Genomic DNA, 21,972 nt, shown 5'->3' with positions numbered 1-21,972 from the left:
AGAGAACAGAGATCAGTGTTTATTATCTTATTCTTTTAAGAACGGGGATTTTTTTCCCCTCAGAATACTGGGTTTTTTATTTGCTAATTATTTTTTAATTTTGATAGACAAAATGGATTATTTTGTCAGATTCACTGTAGTGTGTGTAGTGTGGATTGTGCATGGTGAAGATACCCAGGGATGGCAGGATGTGGTTGATGTTGAGCCAGGCTCTGATGAACGGGTAGACCGATATGAGCAGACCTGGAAGGCACATGGTTGAGTTAATATGTTGAATGACAAACTAACACAGGTTTCACTTCTGAGACCTGATCAGAATGATCTACTGTTATAGACACATTCACACAAAAGATACACTTTGACTGATTGATTTGATTCCACTTCGGTGGGATGGTGGCGGCGTGAATTCACGTTTGCAGCGGCCTCACCCAGTACCGGTGTGGCATGATGGCGGCGCAACTTCACGTTTGCAGCGGCCTCACCCAGTACCGGTGTGGGATGATGGCGGCGTGAATTCACGTTTGCAGTGGCCTCACCCTGGATCGGCTGGGAGAACCAGGGCCCTGCCTGGAGCTGTGCCCGAAGAGGAAACACCGGGGGCGGTCTGAGAGGACACAGAAGCGGGGCAGGCTAAGCTAACTGCTAACCCATGCAGACCGGCCGTTCCAACAGTCATCCTGGCTGGCGTTCGTTCTCCCCGGACAGGGTTTTTTATTTTTGAGTTTAGATATACGTATGTGTTAGTTTGGATATATGTGTGTTCTTCCATTTCTGGATGTGTGTTGTTGTCTTTGTGTTGCACTGCTGTGGGCTGGGGGAAACGATGTGTCGTTTCATTTCATGTGTGCAAGTGCATGAAATGAAACGACAAATACAGTGTTTCTGATTCTGATTCTGATCACACAGGAGGCTGGAACAGTTGTCAAAGGAAAGATGATCAGCACCATGGTTTGTCTGTCCTTCATGTGCAGCATGGTGCTTGGTGTAGCACGCTGACAGCTATACCAAACACAAAGACACCAAAGCAATAACACAAGACAAAAATCTCATTAAAGTGGGTCCAAATTTCCCTGGGGTACCGTTGAAGGGAAAACAGCTTAGCGGTCGTCTCTCCGCGGGCCCCTATTCCATTTCATGGTAAGCTCTTTACTCCATTTGAAGTGTTTTTAATAATCCCTGCGACTAGCTCACATGTTTATGATACCCAAAGGCCAAACGAAAATGGCTTTCCAGGTTCTTCATTTTTCCTTCTCAAACGCCTTATTTGCTTCCATGGTGCCAGATGGCAGAACTCACTTCCGCTTCTTGCAGAACATCTACATGCTGAGAGACTCGGCAGTAAGCATCATGTGCGATAAATCAAACATCGGTTGAACTACTCCGCCACCTAACTGGAGCAATGAAAAGCTGATGAAGAAGACTTCATTCTATTGTGGAGGGATCTGATTTGTGATGTTTGAACTTAAAATCTTTCCCTGTTCACCGATCTCCAGATGGATAGAACATATCACATTAGTTGCTAGAAGTCTTATTGATAAGATGTGTGTGGGTGGTGCTGTTAAATGTTGTTGTTTGCATTGACTTTAACATACATGCAAGGACAACAGCGACCAGTGAAGCCTATGATTGAAACAGTCATTATTATCATACACCCTCTGACTAAAATAAAACGACTTTGTGAGCCAGTGAACAATCTAATCTAGATTTCCAAGTTATCACCTGGACTGAAGGTCTTGTGTCCATCTCAGTGACACAAGACCTTCAGTTTAAAACAATTACTGATTTCATTCATGAGGGAGAACAACTGGCATTAAAATGGTTGGCAGCTACTGGGTGGTGCTGGTGGTGGTGTTGGTGGTGCTGTGACGCATACATGTGCTTGAGAATGCCACGAAACTGTTGAAGGACTGAAAATGATCTCAGTGAGAACATTTGCTTCACCTAGTAGTCATGTTTTGGAGCAAGGCGTCATGGCACGAGCCCCAAAACTAATCCTCAGATGCTGCTTGACCGAAAAGAACTAAATCAGGACTCGGCAACAAGTCATTGTCATTTCTATCACGTACTTGGGACGCAAAAGAAACGACATTTCGTTTCACCCAGCCCACAGCAGTGCAACACAAAAGATAAAAGATATCCAACATTTCCCAAAACGACACCACCAAAAACATTTAAAAAAAAAAAAAAGAGAACGCAAAAAAACCCAAAAAACAACCCCCCCCCAAAAAAACACGAACACAAACAGTTAACTACACAGTCCACTCAGTGCAACACAGTCCAAAAATGCCACTGTCCAGGAGAGGAACACCAGCCAGCCAGGAGGACTGTCAGACCTGCCGGTCTGCATGGGCTAGCAGTTAGCTTAGCCTGCCCCGCTTCCGCGTCCTGTCGGACCGCCTCGGCGTTTCCTTTCGGGCGCAGCTCCGAGCAGGGCCGTGGTCCTTGGGCCCACGGGACGCAGCAGACCAGGCTCTCCCAGCCGATCCAGCGCCAGCTCTCCCAGCCAGACCCCTTCGACATACCTCCCGGCACTCCACACGACGACACCAACGCAGACGCAGACATGGACAGAAACGCTGCATAGTCGGCACTGGGGGGAAGCCGCTGCAAACGTGGGTTCGCGCCGCCATCTTCCCACACCGGAACACGTGTTTTCTTCAAACGTCTTTAACAAAATGTCTTGTTGATTTGCAGAACAGAGTGCAAGGTCCGTTTGCAGGACTCTCGAGCGCACTTTCCCACTGCCAGGAAGCGGTGTGACTGTGAAGCGGCGGGGATTAGATCCCAGCTAGAAACTGAATGCTGAGATTCTATACCCCAGATCACAGGCTCTGCATGCTCTTTGCGCTCGCGCTCGACTGCGGGACTTGAGACCATCCTTTACCTTGGCAGTGGGATACTTATCTCCCTTTGCCAGCTGGATTTAGTTGCAATCCTCAGACAATCAAGGGGTGTCCTTCTCACATTGCCCTTTTCAATGAACGTGAATGCAAAACGGCATGGGCAACTGATACCCATATGTTTAACAAGTAGCTGGCAATGGACCATGGAGGTGTAAAGGACCCAGGCAACACTTTCAGACGCATATTACTAAGAATTATATGTAACAAGAGTGCCGCGTCCCACTACGAGAGGGAGCGACCTCTTATAACGTGTCCACTCCGATAGGTGGACTGAGATAGGTGGACTGCTCCTTTAAATCAGCTCAATGAGAAGGCACAGGGTATAGGAAAGCTCCGAAAAATCATAACTAGGAAAAGAAAACGAACTGACAATGAAATAACTGTCCATGACAGCACCGACTGAACCTACAATGAAGTTTATCCCACAAATTGAGTTTCAGACTCACCGAGGCCCCCTGCACCCAGGAAGATGCCCCCTACGGCATCAGCGTCACACTCCCTGGACACCCCGATGACGACGCAGCCTGCCACAATGCTGAGCAGGGCCGCGCCCACCCGCAGCCCGTGGTACTCCCCAATACTGACCGAGCTCATTCGGCAGGTGGAAGCCCCCCCTCCACCTGCCACGTGCTGCCGAGGTCCCAGACACTGACACACACTCAACACACACATACACACCCACAGAGAGACTGGCCCTGACACTCAAGGACAGACGCGCTGCTTTGACTCGGGCCCTCGGAGCCGCCGGCCGCTTCAGAGTGCGGCCCCTCCTTCTCACTGGCCCTCTCAGAACACTTTCTCCGCCACCCTTGGCCGCTCTTGGCCGCTCAGCACTGCTCATGCATCTTTAAAGATCGAGCTCTGGTTTCCGCTACCGCTGAAAATTAAAAAGCTCGCTTTTGACAGCGATACCCGAACTACAAATCTGACCGCAGCTGACTGCTTCCTGCCAGCACGGTACTGGTGCCAGCACGGTACTGGTGCCAGCACCGGCTTACGGTACCGACACTACACGCTGTCATTTCATGTTGCGGGGAAGCAGCGCAGGGTAGGTAATTAAGAACTGTCTGCAACCCTGCAGAGCTCCAATAACCTGGAGGCAAGGTGGCATGAGGGCATCGCAGCAAAGACAACAAAGGTTCCAAAGAGTCTGAAGGAAAGAGGTATGGAAAGGTACTGTGTGCGCGTGCGTGCGTGTGCGTGCGTGAGAGAGAGAGAGAGTATGCATTACATGTGTGATTTGTCTGTGTGATGGCAATGTGTGATGAAAGGTTCACTAAGTCGACGGTGGTGACCGCCTGAGGCTGTCCACAAAGGTCTCCAGTTGCCATAGGAATAGCATAACCATGGCAACAGAGGCAGAAGAGGGTAAACGGGGCTAAAACCAGCGAGTAGGTTAACAACTGAAGTTACTGGGCAGAGAAGAAACGGTGAAACTATTCCGTTTTATGCAGTAAACCTCGTCAATTACTCCGTATTACTTAAGTACATGCCTGTACTTAATAACATATTACTTTATTAATGACATTAACTTTATTTAATAACAATTTAAGAATTTAATTTTATTTAAGAATTTTATCAATTGTATTTAATTACATCTTACTTGTTATAACATATTTTATCTTATTCTTATTTGTTTGTCAAGGACAATACAAGTAGGCGTTGTTACAGATAAAAAAAACCCCCACAAAAACAAGAAAACATGTTTTAGCGACGGCTGGTACAGCATAACTGTTGATCTTCTGCTGGAAGCAACGACTGACCAAAAGCTGTGTGGACGCCGCAGCTGGCATTGGATGAACCCCCAGCACTGATCTCACTGATTCATGCTGAGGGTTTATTTACACATTACTAAGCCGTTCTGTGACGGAGAAATTAACACAAACACACACACACACACATACACACACACACACACACACACACACACACACACACACACACACACACACACACACACACACACACACATTTTATATACTATATATATACTTAGCACAAAAAGTAAGGAAATATGTGTTGGTAGATTATTTCTTTGTTGTAACAATGCTTCTTGGCAATACATCTTATACCGTTGGAAAGCCTGTTTATTTGCCTTTTAAATGGCGCCACATGTGTAAGGAACATGCACTTGTGGGATGAGCAGCAGAGCTGAGCATGTGGGTTGTGCACATGAAACATTTGCCAAATCTTCTCTGCCAATGCCAAACAGCTTATTTTGCTGCTGCTATTGACTCTTGTTTTGAGCTTCTGCTACCCCAGGTGCTGACAACCAGCTGCCTGATATAAGATTTACTGCCAAGAAGCATTGTTACAACAAAGACATAAGCTACCAAACACACATTTCCTTACTTTCTGTGCTAAGTTTATATATATATATATATATATATATATATATATACGTTTTTTCCCCGCACTTATAAGTGCTCAACTAACGAGGAGCGGAATATCAACACAGGTACAGGAATAAAGGTTTTAACGCATTGCAGTACAGGCCTGTTTCGTGCGTTGCGCACTGATGAGTTTATGATTGGCAGCTGATGAGTGCGCGACGCACGAAACAGGCCTGTACTGCAATGTGTTAAAGCTTTGCAGTACACCACACACCACACACACCCACATACATATACTATATATATATATATATATATATATATATATATATATATATATATATATATATATATACACACACACACACACACACTTGCTTGCTTGCTGGTTGTCCGTCGTGTCCGATGATGACCATCTTCTTCTATTTGTGAGTCCTTTGGTGGCTGAATAGTCCGATCCTGGATGCACAGTTGCGGTTGCAGACCGGGCATGTAAAAGTGGTGCTGGAGGGGGTAGGGGTAGCTTTGCGAGCATGCCTCTTCGCACGCTTTGCTACACTGTGTTGTGTGCGCTGGTTTTCAATATACTTCACGCCCTCTGAGATGTGAGAGCGCCAGGCTGTGCGGCAGAAAGCAAGTTCCTCCAAAGAAGAGGGGTTGAGCTGACATCTTTTCAGTGTGGTCTTCATTTGGTCTTTGAACCGCTTCTTCTGCCCACCAGCAGTGCATTGACCAAGGCATAGTTGGCCGTAGAGGACTTTTCGTGGGAGTCGTTTGCTGGGCATGTGAATAACATGCCCAAGCCACCTGAGTTGATGGTGGTTTAGGGTAGACTCCACGCTGCAGCTGCCTGCCCGCTCCAACACCTCTGTGTGTGGCACTCTGTCCTCCCAAATAATGCCGAGGATCCTCTGGAGACATCTCACATGGTAGGCCTCCGGGCTTCTGAGATGGTGGCTGTAGACGGTCCATGCCTCACATCCATAGAGTAGTACGGAGATGCACACTGCCCTGTAAACAAGCACTTTGGTGTGGAGATTGAAGTTGCTGTTTTGGAAAACCCTTCTCTTTAGACGGCCAAAAGATGTTGAGGCTTGTTTGAGGCGGTGCTGAATCTCATTGTCCATTGTGCAGGTGTCAGATAGCATACTTCCCAGATATTTGAAGGCAGGAACAGTGGCCAGTTGTTGCCCTTCTGCTGTGAAGGTTATTGGGTGGTTTGGGAGGCCGGCAGTCAACTGACAGATTACCTCTGTCTTTTGGGTGTTGATAATCAGTCCCATTCTCCTGTATGCAGTTACAACTGCTGGCAGAGTGTTTTGCAGGGCTTCTGGTGTGTGAGCTACCAGGGCACAATTGTGGGCATACTGTAGCTCAATAATGTTCTCAGAGGTCAACTTGGTGGTTGCCTGAAACCTCCTGATGTTGAATAGGTTTCCATCAAGCCTGAAGTCAATGGTAACTCTAGCCTGCTTCTCCAACCTCCTTCATAACAGTGTTGTAACAGAGACTAAGAAGATATTGTGCAGGACTGGGGCTAGCACACAGCCTTGTCTGACTCCAGTCTGCACACCAAAAGGCTCAGAACTGTGGTTCCCCACTACCACTCGGGCCATTATTCCTGAGTGAAACTGTCCCAAGAATTGTGAGAAACTTGGGTGGACATCCAAATTTCTTCAGGACTTGCCACAGCAGGGCCCGGTTAACTGTATCAAATGCCTTTGAGAGGTCTATGAATGCTATGTATAGATCCTTGTGCTGTTCTCGGCATTTCTCCTGGAGCCGGCGTGTGACAAAGATCATGTCAACGGTTTCTCTATCCTTTCGGGAGCCGCATTGTGACTCTGGTATGACCCGTTTGGCTATTGCGAGTGTTAGTCTGCGGAGCATGATCTTGGCTAGAACCTTTCCGGCAATGGCCAGTAGTGAAATACCCCTACTGTTGGAGCAGATGGATTTGTCTCCTTTGTTTTTATAAAGGGCCACAATTTTGGCATCTTTCCACTGTTGGGGGACACTCTTGCGACTCCACACCTCAAGGATATAGAGATACGGTGTCCTAGTACAGAGATAGCCTCCTTCCTTGAGGATTTCAGCCGGAATATTATCAGGTCCAGGGGTTTTGTTGTTTTTCAGGGTCTTGACTGCATGTAGGATTTCTTTAAAAGATGGTGGGAGGTCTGGGTCTTGCAAGGTAGGCTGTGCAGGGAGCTCTGCCAGTACAGTTGAGTCCACTGGGGGGGGCTGGTTGAGCAGGGTGTTAAAATGCTCGGCCCACCGCTCCACTAACAGGGCCTGATCCTTGATGAGAGTTGTTCCATCAGCAGACCTAACGGGTGTCAGGGAGCAGTTTCTGGGGCCATAGATGGCCTTAACTGCATCATAGAAACCATGCATGTTGTTCCTGTCTGCATGAGCCTGGATTTCGTTGGCTTTCAAAATCCACCACTCATTTTGCAGATTCCGCAGAGTTGCTTGGGCCTCAGAGCGGAGGTCTTGCCAGGAGTCTGATCGTAGAGGAGATGGTTCCGATAGCAAGGGGGATCCCTAGACGACCGGCACCTCCACACAACTGCAGGGGGCTGCCGGAAATCCAGTTTTTCAGAAACCGCCTCGAAGCGTGCTGCCACAGCTTGCTTTTCTGTTGGGGGTAAGCTCCCTTAGCCTTATGTCTTCCCAGACTAACCCACAAGGCAGCGGGACAGTGGTTGATAGGTGCCAGGTCATGTCCACCAGGTTGGGCCTGCACACCATATCTCTGGGGCCCACTGCTGCTCCAACATCCCCTGCCAAGTTAGCCTGGTGCCGCAAGACCCCGGTTACCATGTGTGGCCACAGGTAGGCCTGGCAGGAGTCTTGGTGAAGGAGAGGCTATGTACTGGCAAGAGAAGGCTTACACGCTAGGTTGCTTCCCTATTCGCCACAAAGACTAGCCAGCGGCAGCAAGCTAAGGGCAGGAAGGACACAAGCGGGATGGAAGAACACATGCACCTTCCCTCCAACTACACACTGCTGCACTAGACGCATCACAACACCCTGTGGGCATGCCCCCCCCCCCCACACACACACATCAGTACCTTTGACTGCTCCCGTTAGGGGGCGCCACAGCGGATCATCCGTTTCCATCTCTTCCTGTCCTCCGCATCTTCCTCTGTCACACCAGCCACCTGCATGTCCTCCCTCACCACATCCATAAACCTCCTCTTTGGCCTTCCTCTTCTCCTCTTCCCTGGCAGCTCCATATTCAGTATCCTTTTCCCAATATACCCAGCCTCTCTCCTCCACACATGTCCAAACCATCTCAATCTTGTCTCTCTTGCTTTGTCTCCAAACCGTCCAACCTGACCTATCCCTCTAATATACTCGTTCCTAATCCTGTCCTTCTTCATCACTCCCAATGAAAATCTTATCATCTTCATCTCTGCCACCTGCAGCTCCACCTCCTGTCTTTTCATCAGTGCCACTGTCTCCAAACCATACAACATAGCTGGTCTCACAATCATCTTATAAACCTTCCCTTTAACTCTTGCTGGTACCCTTCTGTCACAAATCACTCCTGACACTCTTCTACAACTACTCCACCCTGCCTGCACTCTCTTCTTCGCCTCTCTTCTGCACTCCCCATTACTTTGGACAGTTGACCCCAAGTATTTAAACTCATCTACCTTCGTCAGTTCTACTCCTTGCATCCTCACAATTCCCCTGTCCTCCCTCTCATTCACGCATATAGATTCCATCTTGCTCCTACTGACTTTCATTCCTCTTGTCTCCAGTGCATACCTCCACCTATTCAGGTTCTCCTAAACCTGTTCCCTACTCTCGCTACAGATCACAATGTAATCCGAGAACATCATAATCCACGGAGACTCCTGCCAGATCAACCTGTCCATCACCATTGCAAACAAGAAAGGGCTCAGAGCCGATCCTTGATGTAATCCCATCTCCACCATTCCAACCGCACACCTCACCACTGTCACACCTCCCTCATACATATCCTGCACCACTCCTACATACTTCTCTGCAACTCCCGACTTCCTCATACAATACCACACTTCCTCTCTCGGCACCCTGTCATATGCTTTCTCTAAAGCCACAAAGACACAATGTAACTCCTTCTGGCCTTCTCTATACTTCTCCATCAACATTCTCAAAGCAAACATCACATCTGTGGTGCTCTTTCGTGGCATGAAACCATACTGCTGCTCGCTGATCATCACCTCTCCTCTTAACCTAGCTTCTATTACTCGTTCCCATATCTTTATGCTGTGGCTGATCCACTTTATACCTCTGTAGTTGTTACAGTTCTGCACATCACCCTTGTTCTTGAAAATCGGTACCAGTATGCTTCTTTTCCACTCCTCAGGAATCCTCTCAATTTCCAAGATTGTGTTAAACAATCTAGTTAAAAACCCCACTGCCATCTCTCCTAAACATCTCCATACCTCCACAGGTATCTCATCTGGACCAACTGCCTTTCCACTCTTCGTCCTCTTCATAGCTGCCCTTACTTCCTCCTTGCTAATCCACTTCACTTCCTGATTTACTATCCCCACATCATCCAACCTTCTCTCTCTCATTTTCTTCATTTATCAGCCCCTCAAAATACTAATCCCCAACCTACAGCACATCCTTTTCCAGCTTGGTCCCTCTGTTTAGTCAATTGGTACAGGTCCTTTTCTCCTTCCTTAGAGTCCAACCTCTCATACAACTCACCATGCGCCTCTTCCTTTGCCTTTGCCACCTCTCTCTTCACATTACGCCACATCTCCTTGTACTTCTGTCTACTTTCTCTCCTGCTGCCTCTGCACCTGCCTCCCCCCTCTCCTCCTTCACCCAACAGTAGCTTAGTTTCCACTGGCTTCCTGCTAGCCAACAGTACCGGTGGCGGTTGTTGGTAACCCGGGCCTCGACCAATCCAGTGTGGATATCTGATTTATGATCTGCATATTTGATTTGGCAAAAAAATTACGCCGGATGTCCTTCCTGACGTGACCCTCCCCATTTATCTGGGCTTGGAACTGGCACTAACAGTGCACTGGCAGCTGGACTTGCGGTTGGGAATCCGGATGTAGTGGTGGCAAAACTCTTGCTCTCCCGTCACCTTTTTTCATTACCCCAAACTATTTCAAATACCCTTTGTCGGGCAATTAACGCTACATCAAATAATTTTTAGTGAAATGGCTTCTTAATCATTGAAACAGACGAGGAAGGATGATGACACCAAGAAGGATAACTGTGCTGTCAGTATTAGTTAATGTGTGTAGTGTTATATGTCGGCATTAATCCGACGAAGTCTCGACTGACGTTCACTTATTTTATTCACATTACAACATAACACCGTTATACCGCTAACTTTCACTTGTAGGCTCACTGGACTGAACTTCCTATTCGGCGCATCACTAACGATGACACCACGAAGTATCCCTGCGCTTAGCACACACAGAAAGTAGTTCCACATCAACACATCTCCCTTCCTTTGAGTCTGATAAGACATGCAAATGACAGTAACTCATTATCCAATGAAATTAATGTACAAATCATCATACATCTTAATAAAGTTACTCCTGCAATTCCACATTTACTGTTACTTCTTACTCAAACCCTGGACGACTTGTCATATTAACATGTTTAAAGAACCTGTAAACAGAGTTAAACATCAATGAAACATTGACCCAACATTTCAATGACATCAGTTTTTTTTTTTATCGTTCTCTCACAGGAACAGTCTCTCAACTTCTGCCATAGAACCAAACATACAATAACCAAAGTGATCCGGGTAAACTACCAGTCACTATCATAACTGCAGGCTATATCCTATTTCAGAATGTACTCCCCATACTTGTCCGGCGGTTTTACAGTTCTACCACAGCATGTCACTCGCACCGGAGGTTTCGGTGCAGCAACGGCGGGTGTGACAGGAGGTTGATTCTCAATCTCAACTGGTGGAGATGAGGATGCTCTTTGTGACCACCTCCGCCTCTTTAGAAGGAGTCCCAAGAGCAAGGTGGATGGGTTTAAGGTGATGGCAATTCCTCCGCAGCTCACCTTTGTCCGTCTGGATGATGTATGAGCGGGGTGTGTTGCACTCTCGCAGGACTACAGCTGGCTTTGACCACCCGTGCTCGTTATCCAGCTTCACAGCAACACTGGCCCCCGGTTGTAGTTCTGGGAGGGCCTTTGTGTTGTATTTGTTGTTGTAGTCTCGCGTGTAGTTCTCCTTGGCTCTCTCATCCGTCCTCACTCGCCGAAGGTCTGGCCATGCAGGCTGCAGACTGGCCTCCAGGGTGGGGACTGTAATCCGGATCTGTCGTCCTAGCATGAGTTGTGCTGGGCTCGCGCCCGTGGCTTGTATGGGAGTTGATCTGTAAGTCATTAGTGCTAAGAAAGGGTCTGCTTGTTTTAGGATCTGCTCTCTCTGCCTCACCGTTAGCTTGGGGGTAGTGGGGGCTTGTCGTGATCTGCTTAAAATCATACTTTTTGGCAAACTGAAAAAATCCTCTCCCAGAAAACTGAGGCCTGTTGTCAGTAATTAGTTCGTTAAGGCAACCCCATCTAGCAAAGATGTTCATTAACTTGGCTATGGAAGTGTCCCTGGATATGTCTTTGAGGTGGGCAATATCAATGTACCTCGAAAAATAGTCCACAACAACTAGGAAGTTTTCTTTGTTTAGTTCACAAATATCAGCTGCCACCTTCTCCCATGGGTGGCTTGGGAGAGGGGTGGTGATCAGTGGTTCTCTTCTCTGTGTAGGCTGAGACGTCTGAAATTCTCTGCATGCTCTGACTATTTCCTGAATATGTTTGCTGATTCCAGGCCACCATACACTGTACTTAGCTCTCTCACGGCATTTCACTACCCCTTGGTGACCATCATGAATGCGCTGCAGCATTTCCTTTCTCGAGCTCTGAGGCACCACTATTCTGTTGTCGTACAGTACCAGCCCTTTTGAAATTGTAAGATGATACATCTGCTGAATACCTGGGCCATCCCTTTGTCACGAACTGCTTGACCAACTGCAACTCACCATCCTGCAGTGTCTGCTGCTTGACAATGTCCAGCTTGGTTGGTGTGATGGCTCATAGGCTTCCAGTTTCCCGGTCAGCTGCGAGATTTCCATCGCTGCATGTGGGTGAGGGTGCCGTGACAGCGTATCTGCAACGACGAGCTGCTTTTCAGGGACATATTCAGCAGTAGGATTATAACGCATCATGCGCATTAACAGTCTCTGACACCTCATCAGTACTGAATCTAAGTCTCTACTGTTTATCAAGGAAACGAGTGGTTTGTGGTCAGTTTGTAAAGTGAATGAATCAAAGCCGTACAGATATCTTGTAAATTTTTCACATGCCCAAATAAACGCGAAGCACTCTTTTTCTATTTGCGGGTAGCACTTTTCTGCCTCCGCGAGTGCTCTAGAACAGTAGCCTACGGTCCATAACAGTCCATAACAGTCAAACATGATGGATTTTTAACAGTCCATCATGTTTCTGCAAAAGGACCCCGCCTAAGCCATAACTACTGGCATCAGCACTGACTATGGTGCGCTTTGTCAAGTCATAAAAGGTTAGCGCAGACGACTCAGTGATTAGTTGTTTTACCTTTGTAAAGGCCCCCTCCTGTGCTGCCCACCAAGTCCACATCACGTCACTCTTCAGGAAGTCATTGAGGGGCCTGGTGACCTCAGACAGATGTGGGAGATACCTGCCTAGGTAGTGAGTCATGCCCAAGAATCTCCTAAGCGCAGTCACATTGCATGGCGGTTCTAGCTGAGTGATAGCCTGGACCTTTGTCTAATCAGGGCGGATGCCGTTCTCAACGATACAGTGTCCCAGGTAGATAAGCTTTCGCTGGCGTAGGAGACACTTGTTGTGGTTGAGCTTTAACCCTGCTATTTTTAGCGTGAGCAGAGTGCGCTGGAGTCTCTCCTCGTGCTCTTCTATGGTGTTAGCGGGACCGTTACTAGCGGATCATCTCAAAGGAGACAAATGCTAACCTACTAGAACAGTGTGTACATCGATAAAGTGTTTATCTCGCCAGTAGTTTCTGCACAACACTCACCAATAGCTCTATCAGACCATGCTACAGCAATCCCTGATCTTTGCTTTGACCTTAAACCTAAAGATTTTAGAACTTCGCATTTAGATCCCTTATTATTGGCTGATGCAAATTTCTGCATATATATACACTTTATTAGGCACACCTGTCCAACTGCTCGTTAATGCAAATTTCTAATCAGCCAATCACATGGCAGCAACTCAATGCATTTAGGCATGTAGACATGGTCAAGACGATCTGCTGCAGTTCAAACCGAGCATCAGAATGGGGAAGAAAGGTGATTTAAGTGACTTTGAACGTGGCATGGTTGTTGGTGCCAGACGGGCTGGTCTGAGTATTTCAGAAACTGCTGATCTACTGGGATTTTCACGCACAACCATCTCTAGGGTTTGCAGAGTATGGTCCGAAAAAGAGAACATATCCAGTGAGCGGCAGTTCTGTGGGCGAAAATGCCTTGTTGATGCCAGAGGTCAGAGGAGAATGGCCAGACTGGTTCGAGCTGATAGAAAGGCAACAGTAACTCAAATAACCACTCATTACAACCGAGGTATGCAGAAGAGCATCTGTGAACGCACAACACGTCGAACCTTGAGGCAGATGGGCTACAGCAGCAGAAGACCACACCGGGTGCCACTCCTGTCAGCTAAGAACAGGAAACTGAGGCTACAATTCGCACAGGCTCACCAAAATTGGACAATAGAAGATTGGAAAAACGTTGCCTGGTCTGATGAGTCTCGATTTCTGCTGCGACATTCGGGTGGTAGGGTCAGAATTTGGTGTCAACAACATGAAAGCATGGATCCATCCTGCCTTGTATCAACGGTTCAGGCTGCTGGTACTCCAGCTTCTTTTTCTGATTTGAAAGTAGTTATATCTCTGGATGCCGAGAAGGCCTTCGACAGAGTGGAGTGGGCCTACTTATTTTCTACACTGCAGCGGTTTGGTTTCAGGAGTAATTTCATCTCTTGAATCGGACTGCTCTGTACCTCTCGTCGTGCATCAGTATGTACAAATACAACTCGCTCTAAACCTTTCTCTCTCTCTCGCGGAACACCTGAAGGGTGGTGCCCTCTTTCCCCGCTGTTATTCGCCGTCGCCATCGAGCCGCTCTCCATAGCACTGAAAACTGAAGTACAATTTTTAGGTATTCAGCGATGGGGGACAGAGCACAAAGTCTATACGCAGACGACCTATTGTTATATGTAGGGATGTGAACGTGTACTAAAATCTGTACACGTTTACACGGTGCAGTATTTGCCGTTTAAACGTGTACGCGTTTCAGGATTTCTGTGAATTTTGAAAGTATGTCGGTGCTATACCGCTGGAGGTCGCTGTAGCCTTATTATATCACCGCTGTTAAGGTCGCCGATGTCGTTATGACACAACTACACCATTTACAAAAGATCGAATATCTCTGGATGAGTATGCGTTAGAAACTTGCTGGGTTTTTTTGGGGGGAGTTTACCGCTTCCGCGAAGTCCTTCGGTGCGATTAGATCCCGCTGAGAAGCTTTCTAATCCAACCTCGAAGTTCAGTGTCTTTGTAGGCTACAATAAATCCGTCATGATATATGTCTTTTGTGGTTATTTATCCATTCATGATGAAAATAGTCCTTGTTGACATTGACAACCCCTGTTGTGCTTTAGGCTATACAATAATGTGATATCATTATTCATATTCTGATAGACATTTGATTAGCCTATGCATTAAATGGTAAGCATTTTTACACACGGAGACCAGGTGAGCTAAAACTATGAAAAAAATTAATAGCTTTCAATAGTTCAATAACGGATGTTTACACATGGATAAGCAAACTTGCGAATATCCTCCTTATGTCTCGAGTTTTTAACCAAACATGTCATCCTCACGTTTCAGTGCCTGCGTTATAAAACAAAAGGTAGGCTATAACAGCCTAAATGTTTCTGACCGTAGCCTAATCCAAACCACATTCTTCTGTTTCACTGTAAACATAACATAAACAACATAACAGACATCCTTGGTATCTGCGTTCCAAATTGAAGTCCTCGCGTCTAATAACATTTCAAACTTGAAACACCAAAAATATTGTAGCGAAGTTGCTTCACGTCAGAATTGTGCCAATTGTCCTGTTTTACCCATCAGGCACTGTGTGCAGATTGTCAGTTGTTATTAAATGTTTTGTAAGTGTTTTATGTGGTTTATGTGATTACTATTTGTTGTGGTGTAATTGCAGTTGTCATTCTGTTGTGTTGTGTAACCTTGTAACTGAAACCCTGAACAACTTTGTTGTTCGAGTTGATGACGCCCATGTATTGTGTCACATTTCGGTAAGTTATTGTTTCTGTATGAGTTCAATAAAGGGGCTGCAAAGTTACCTTTGTCGTTGCTTCTCCATTCGCCACAATATCGATAAAACTAAGAGCTGAGGACAGACGAGGCGAGGAGACAGTGTGCAGTCTTGAACGTAGTGCTTGGTCTCTTCTCGACGTCTTCCCTTTCACATCACGTCGAGGGCAACCATTTCCACTATTAGGTCGGCTATCCTTTCGCCCCACGCCTTGTCACAGCACCAGCATCGTCTGTTGTCCTGTTGTCCGTAACTTCTCACTCGGGTGTTTTAGTCTGATGTGGTTGACCATGGACCCGGTACTCGCGTTGTAAGCCAGCTCTGTCTGACAAATGCTGCATTTATTTCCTTCTCCGTTCTTTTCAAAAAACTCCCACATGGGGCTTCGCAGATGGTTACTAGCCGCCATCTCATGCGTCAATCGCGCTCGCACTTGTCACGCAGCAAATACTGATGACGTCATCACGCATAATATTAACAAAAAGAAAACTTTACGTTTATCGATTAGGGATTTTTATTAAACGGTTATGGTTTCATTTCCGTGTAAACGTGTACACGTGTACACTGACACACCCCTAAATGAATTAGGGGTAGTGACGTCACCATCATTCAATCACATTCAATCACAATCCCGAATTCATATTGAAGATTTAAAAAAGAAACTGTACACTGTTATACAGTTAACACACTTTATTACAGGTAGCTACTTACATGATCAACAATACTAAATTAGCAACCTAATCTTCGGTGTGTCTTAGAAGTTAACACTTTATTGAAAATACTTCAACCTATTTACAATGTACACAATACTACTACTACACAATTTACTTACACAATACTAAACAAGCAACCTAAACTGTTCTTTGTTGGTGGTGGTGTCATAGTTTTTGGGTATGGGTTATGGATTTCACCAAGTTAACACACTTTATTGAAAGTACTTCAAACTATTCACAATGTACACTATACTACTACTACACAATTTAATACTTAAACAATATTAAATGAACAACCTAAACTAATCTTTTGTCCTCCAGTGTTCTGCTTGTGCGTGTTACAGCAAAACCTTTCTGTTTGGTACCATTTCTTGAAAGATCTTCATGACCTCATCCTTGTTGATGGGGATGTTCTTCTCTGTGGCTAGAAGCAGGAGAAATATTCGATCTTTTGTAAATGGTGTAGCCTAGTTGTGTCATACGACATCGGCGTATGACACAGCTAGCTAACCTTGGCTTAAAATAGTTAGCTGAAATCTGCCATTGCAATCTGTTTACAGTTAGCTAGCTAGCTGAGGTGTCCGTTCAGCAAAGAAAATCCCTAGCAGCTAGTTGGGGGCGGGGAGTGCCTTCCATGCAGTGCTGCCTGGAAGAGTACGTTGGGGGCTTCAAACACCATCGAGCTTTTAGCTCACGTTCACATCCCTACGCACTATTCCTAGTGAAGTTTTCATCCAGGTACAAATAGCACACACTTCTGTGTTTGTGCGTGTGAACGAGTGTGTGTTTAGACATACTGTACTATTTAATGGTGTCATGGTGTAGTGTGCCGACATCAGGATGGGTGGGGGTTGGGGGAGGTGCCCTTTTTCTTGGCTTGAGCCCCTGCCCCTCAAAATGTTTGTGCACGTCCCTGCCTCCCCATTCATCCGGGCTTGGGACCGGTACTGGGTCATATCGGCAGCAAATGGTCAATTACCTGTGTGTTCAGGTCTCTTGTGTAGCATTTACCTGAAAAGATAACAAAATACTTAGTTCTGTCTAAACGAAACAACAGTCACAAAGTATAAGATAGAAAAGAGCGAATGCGTTGGCCGGGAATCGAACCCGGGTCAACTGCTTGGAAGGCAGCTATGCTAACCACTATACCACCAACGCTTCGTAAGCAGCAGTTTGGTACAAAGTATATCTATTAGTAAGTATGCTTGCCTATATTTGTTATGTATCAACAGTCAAGTCAATTTTATTTGTATGCCTAATATCACAAATTTGCCTCAAGGGGCTTTACAGCAACACAACTCCCTAAAAAAAAAAAAAAAAAAAAAAAAAAAAAAGGTTAACTGGGGGAAAACCTCAGGGAGAGCAAGAGAGGAGGGATCTCTCTCTCAAGATGGTCAACGTGCAGTGATGTTGTGTTTCCACAACACTGAAAGAGGATAACGGAATTATAAACTGTATCAAGAACATGATGAGGAGGATGCCAAGCAGTGCCCAGTGGCCACCGGAACAGCCCAGGACTCGAGCCACGCGACCACCATCAATAGTTTGTCCCTATATATTTACATAAATGCAGCAAAAACATACAATTAGCCTAATCCATCTGAATGTTTTACAGGTCCAAAAAAAAATCCAAATGCTTCTTTCTCTTTTACAAAATACATTAATGTGTTTTAGAAAACAACTGCAATCGTAATTATTTCTCAGAATGTAAAAAGCAGTGGCCCGTACGGGGATCGAACCCGCGACCTTGGCGTTATTAGCACCACGCTCTAACCAACTGAGCTAACCGGCCACGACGTCACCTCGGCGCAGCGTGTCAAGTTCTACTTTTTTCATAGCAAACGGAACACGCAGGAGCTACTTCCGTTAGCGCTTCTCTGGTCAGTATTTGTATCTAGCATGGCCTACGCACAGTGGCAAGGACCTCGTGGCGCAACGGTAGCGCGTCTGACTCCAGATCAGAAGGTTGCGTGTTCAAATCACGTCGGGGTCATACGTTTTCTTGAAAGTTTCTTGATTCTGTCTGGTTAAGCAAAGAAGGTCTGGCACGTGTCATTCAACGGCACCGCACGCGTTCACAACATTCACGTCACCATGAAAGACATTAACACGTCACACGCCGCAATGGCAGTCCCCGGTCGAGTCCTAAAACCAGTCTATTGTAGCGAGGGAAAACAAGCGTGGTTTCGCAATAGCTGCGACCACGCACACGCATGGTGCGAACTACAACCATGCGTGTGCATGCGTGGTCTCGCAATAGCTGCGACCACGCATGCACACGCAGGGTGCGAACTACACCATGCGCTCGGGGAGCTCACTTTCTTCCCCGGGTTGGCTTGCGCGTGCCTCAAAGAAGGGGCTGACTGTGACTCTTGTAGCAAAGAAACACGTATAGCTGCAGGCATGTAGGCCTACTTGCCTTTATGTCAGCACATCTGACACATAGGGAATGTGAAGGTGCGTCACCCGCGTTGTATGTTGTGACGGGGGCGCCATCTTGTTAGGAATGCGCTCTGTTAGGCATGTAAAAAACATGCAAACAAGAGCCTTAACAAAGAATCTATGAGCCATCTGTTCATTGAAAACACTCAAAATAAATGTCTTTTGACTCCTGTAATGAGGCCTGGCTTTATTGTCTTGTAGTTCCATATCGTCTGCATAAGGTGAACCATGAATTCAACAACAGCAACACAATATAATCAGTTAATGACCACATCAAACCTCCACACGGGTATCAAAACCAAACATCACAGTATTAGTCAGGGATCCACAGGCTCAATAAAATGGGTTGAACCTGACATGGTCTGCCGTACTTTTAGTTTGCGTTTTTTTCTGTTAACTTGGACACTAAGGCCCAATAATTTAAGGGTCTGCTCTGCCGGAAACATCGCGAAAAATATTTATGGCCATTGTAGTGTATGCACCCTTCATGTTTTGACAGGAAAATGGGAAAAATTATTTTTTTCTCCAAATCCTCAGTGGGTTGGGTATAGGCTGTCAATAAATGCATTCCAGATACACAGAACACACATGTGGTGACAACGTCCACTGAAAAATTAACTCTTAAAATACATTTCTTCATGATTTGGGATCAATGTAATGTACAACAATTAGACGTTTTTTCACTTTTTTCCCCCCAATACTTTCATTTTTACTTCGTTGGCAATCCACTATGGCCCCGAGTTATGACATCAGTCCATATGACATTCTTTTAACCAAACAGTATACTCACTCCACAGAAAAAAATTATAAAAATCCAACCAAAATCGTTGGTTCTGTGATGATTTTACTACTAGCTGGCAATCAACAGGCTCAGAACCTCAATAGAATTTTGGGCTACTCTCAAAATTCCGAAAGACATACTGGATATTTAGCATCATGACACACACACACACACACACACACACACACACACACACACACACACACACACACACACACACACACACACACACACACACACACACACACACACACACACACAATCTTAGTGATTTGAATGAGTTTGGAACAAGCAACCAACGGACTTCAAGCTACTCATCATTTTCTTTGGTAAGTGACTAGTGACAGTGAGTTTTGTGAATAGGTCTGTCCCAGCGTTTGGGGAAGAGAATGGTAATTATGGATATTGTAATGGTAATTAGCTGAAGTGTTTTTCATGTCAGACAGATAGTAGCCTAGTAAGGATACTGATAGGCTGCCCTAAACGTTAGCTACCGTTAGCAATTAGCTACATGGCCAGTTGTTACGTTCAGGTTTATAAAAATTGTAGCTAGTTAGCTTGTGGCATGAATGGCCACACAAAAATGAAATGTAGCTATATTGGATATCACAGTACTGAAAAATACAAATGTTCTGTAAGCTGTAAACAAACTATTTATTATGCATAGTTTGTTTTTATATATATAGTACTGTACAGTATATAGAGAGAGTGGATTTGTCAAAAGCTAGTTAGCTAGTAGTGTCAAACATCTGGATTTCTTTCAACTAAATGCACAATATTTCCCATTTACAGATTTGGTTCTGATCTTATTGGAGTTGCTGTGGAGGAAAAGATAGCGAGAAGAGAAGTCAGCAGAGGATTGGAGACGAGTAGAGAGGACCGTAAAGAGGAGCGGAGAGGAGAGGAATGGAGAGGAGTTGATTGAATAGGAGAAGAGGAGGGGAGAGGAGAGTGAAGAGGAGAAGAGTGGAGAGGAGTGCAGTGGAGAGGAGTAGATTGAAGAGGAGAGGAGTGGATTGAACAGGAGAGGAGAAGTGGAGAGGAGTGGATGGAACAGGAGTGGATAGGAGTGGAGAGGACAGTGAAGAGGACAGGAGTGGATTAAACAAGAGAGGAGAAGAGTGGAGGAGAAAGGAGAGGAGGAGAGAGGAGAGGAGTGAATTGAACAGGAGAGGATAAGAGTGGAGAGGAGAGAACAGGAGAGGAGTGACGTGAATTGGAGAAGAATGAAGGATGGAGCCTGAGTTCTCAACCAAGCAGCTGAAGAGAAAGCGGCCCAGTACCAACTATACTGCTTGCTTAATATGTCGGAAAACAGACAGTAACGCTGGTCCTCTTCAGAAACTGACGGATGAAGGCTATCCTTCCCTCCTCTATGCTGTAACCAGCAGAAAGGACAATGTCTCATTCAGACTTGAGAATGAGCTGGAACCCCAATGTGACTTTCTGGGGAGGAATCCTATGTGGCACACACAATGTCGTGCGAAGTACACAAATCGTAAAACTGTTGACCAGAGGAAGAAAAAAGTTGAAAAGCAAGAACGCACTTCATTTGAAGCAGAACTTAACCCTGAGCCAGACAGCAGTAGGCCTACTAACAAAACACCGATATCAATGCCACAGCCCATCAAACGCAAGGAAGAGTGCTTCATTTGTGGAAGAGCTCGCACAACCAAGGGGGATAGATCCCTCATTTTGATCGCCACTTATGACAAGACAGAATGCAGTATGGGAAAAAGCAAACAAACTTGAAGATGAAGATATGCTACACAAGATTCGGGGTCCTGATGGAAACACGTGTACTGACATGATTGCTGATGACTTCTGGTACCACAAGGAATGCATGAACATCTACCTGACAAAGCGTCTTCGTGCACAAGAAAAGACTAGTACTGCCACCACTCCATATGACGCTGCACTGAACCAACTCATATCTCGGATAGATGAGCCCCTTTTCAGAGAGAGTGCCATATTCTTCGTTACAGCTTTGAGGGATGAATTCCGTAAATACTTGGAAAGCCATGGAGTTCACAATGTTGCCTCATACAAATCTCAGTCCTTGATTGCCCGCCTTAAAAGGCACTATGAAGTAGGTGGGAATTGTAAAATAATGGTTGTGCCACAGAAAGGATGTTCTACCCTGATTTGCTCGGCAGAAATGAATGTTGGCTGCATGCTCTCCAAGTTGAAGGAACTTAAGGAGACAGCTGAAGAGGCAGAGTATGAAGAAGAAAGTGATGATGAGTTGACACCTGATGACACCATAGTCTCTTCCTACAACACTGCAAAGAGAATACGGAAAGAACTCCAGGATCAACGTAAGGCAGAGAAGCAAGCACTGAAGGTGGCAAGAGAAGCCAGAACGGCTCCAGACAGTGGAAGTCACCAGATGCCTGGAAGTATGACTGAAGACCCGCC

At 45.9% G+C, this 21,972-nt stretch overlaps 1 protein-coding gene and 3 non-coding genes across 4 annotated transcripts in view; 1 reads left to right on the top strand and 3 right to left on the bottom strand.

Annotated features, from left to right (window-relative positions):
- kncn (kinocilin) overlaps positions 1–3,497 on the bottom strand; it is a 36,453-nt gene extending 32,956 nt beyond the window's left edge. Inside the window, exons 1-2 of the mRNA XM_056293205.1 lie at positions 3,350–3,497; positions 136–243 (exon numbers count right to left, since the gene is read on the bottom strand). Of these exons, the coding sequence (XP_056149180.1) occupies positions 136–243; positions 3,350–3,497 (256 nt within the window). The remainder of the gene's footprint in view (positions 1–135; positions 244–3,349) is intronic.
- Positions 3,498–17,417: 13,920 nt separating this feature from the next.
- Positions 17,418–17,489, bottom strand: trnag-ucc (transfer RNA glycine (anticodon UCC)). The gene has a single exon. It is a non-coding gene; the product is annotated as a tRNA-Gly (tRNA).
- Positions 17,490–18,049: 560 nt separating this feature from the next.
- trnai-aau (transfer RNA isoleucine (anticodon AAU)) lies at positions 18,050–18,123 on the bottom strand. The gene has a single exon. It is a non-coding gene; the product is annotated as a tRNA-Ile (tRNA).
- Positions 18,124–18,252: 129 nt separating this feature from the next.
- trnaw-cca (transfer RNA tryptophan (anticodon CCA)) lies at positions 18,253–18,324 on the top strand. Its single transcript has one exon. It is a non-coding gene; the product is annotated as a tRNA-Trp (tRNA).
- The last annotated feature ends 3,648 nt before the right edge of the window (positions 18,325–21,972 follow it).

This window comes from Lampris incognitus, chromosome 14 (genome assembly GCF_029633865.1).
Source record: "Lampris incognitus isolate fLamInc1 chromosome 14, fLamInc1.hap2, whole genome shotgun sequence".
Classification (NCBI taxonomy): Eukaryota; Metazoa; Chordata; class Actinopteri; order Lampriformes; family Lampridae; genus Lampris; species Lampris incognitus.
Note: the sequence above shows the minus strand (reverse complement) of the source record. Positions and strands in the feature narration are given on the sequence as shown.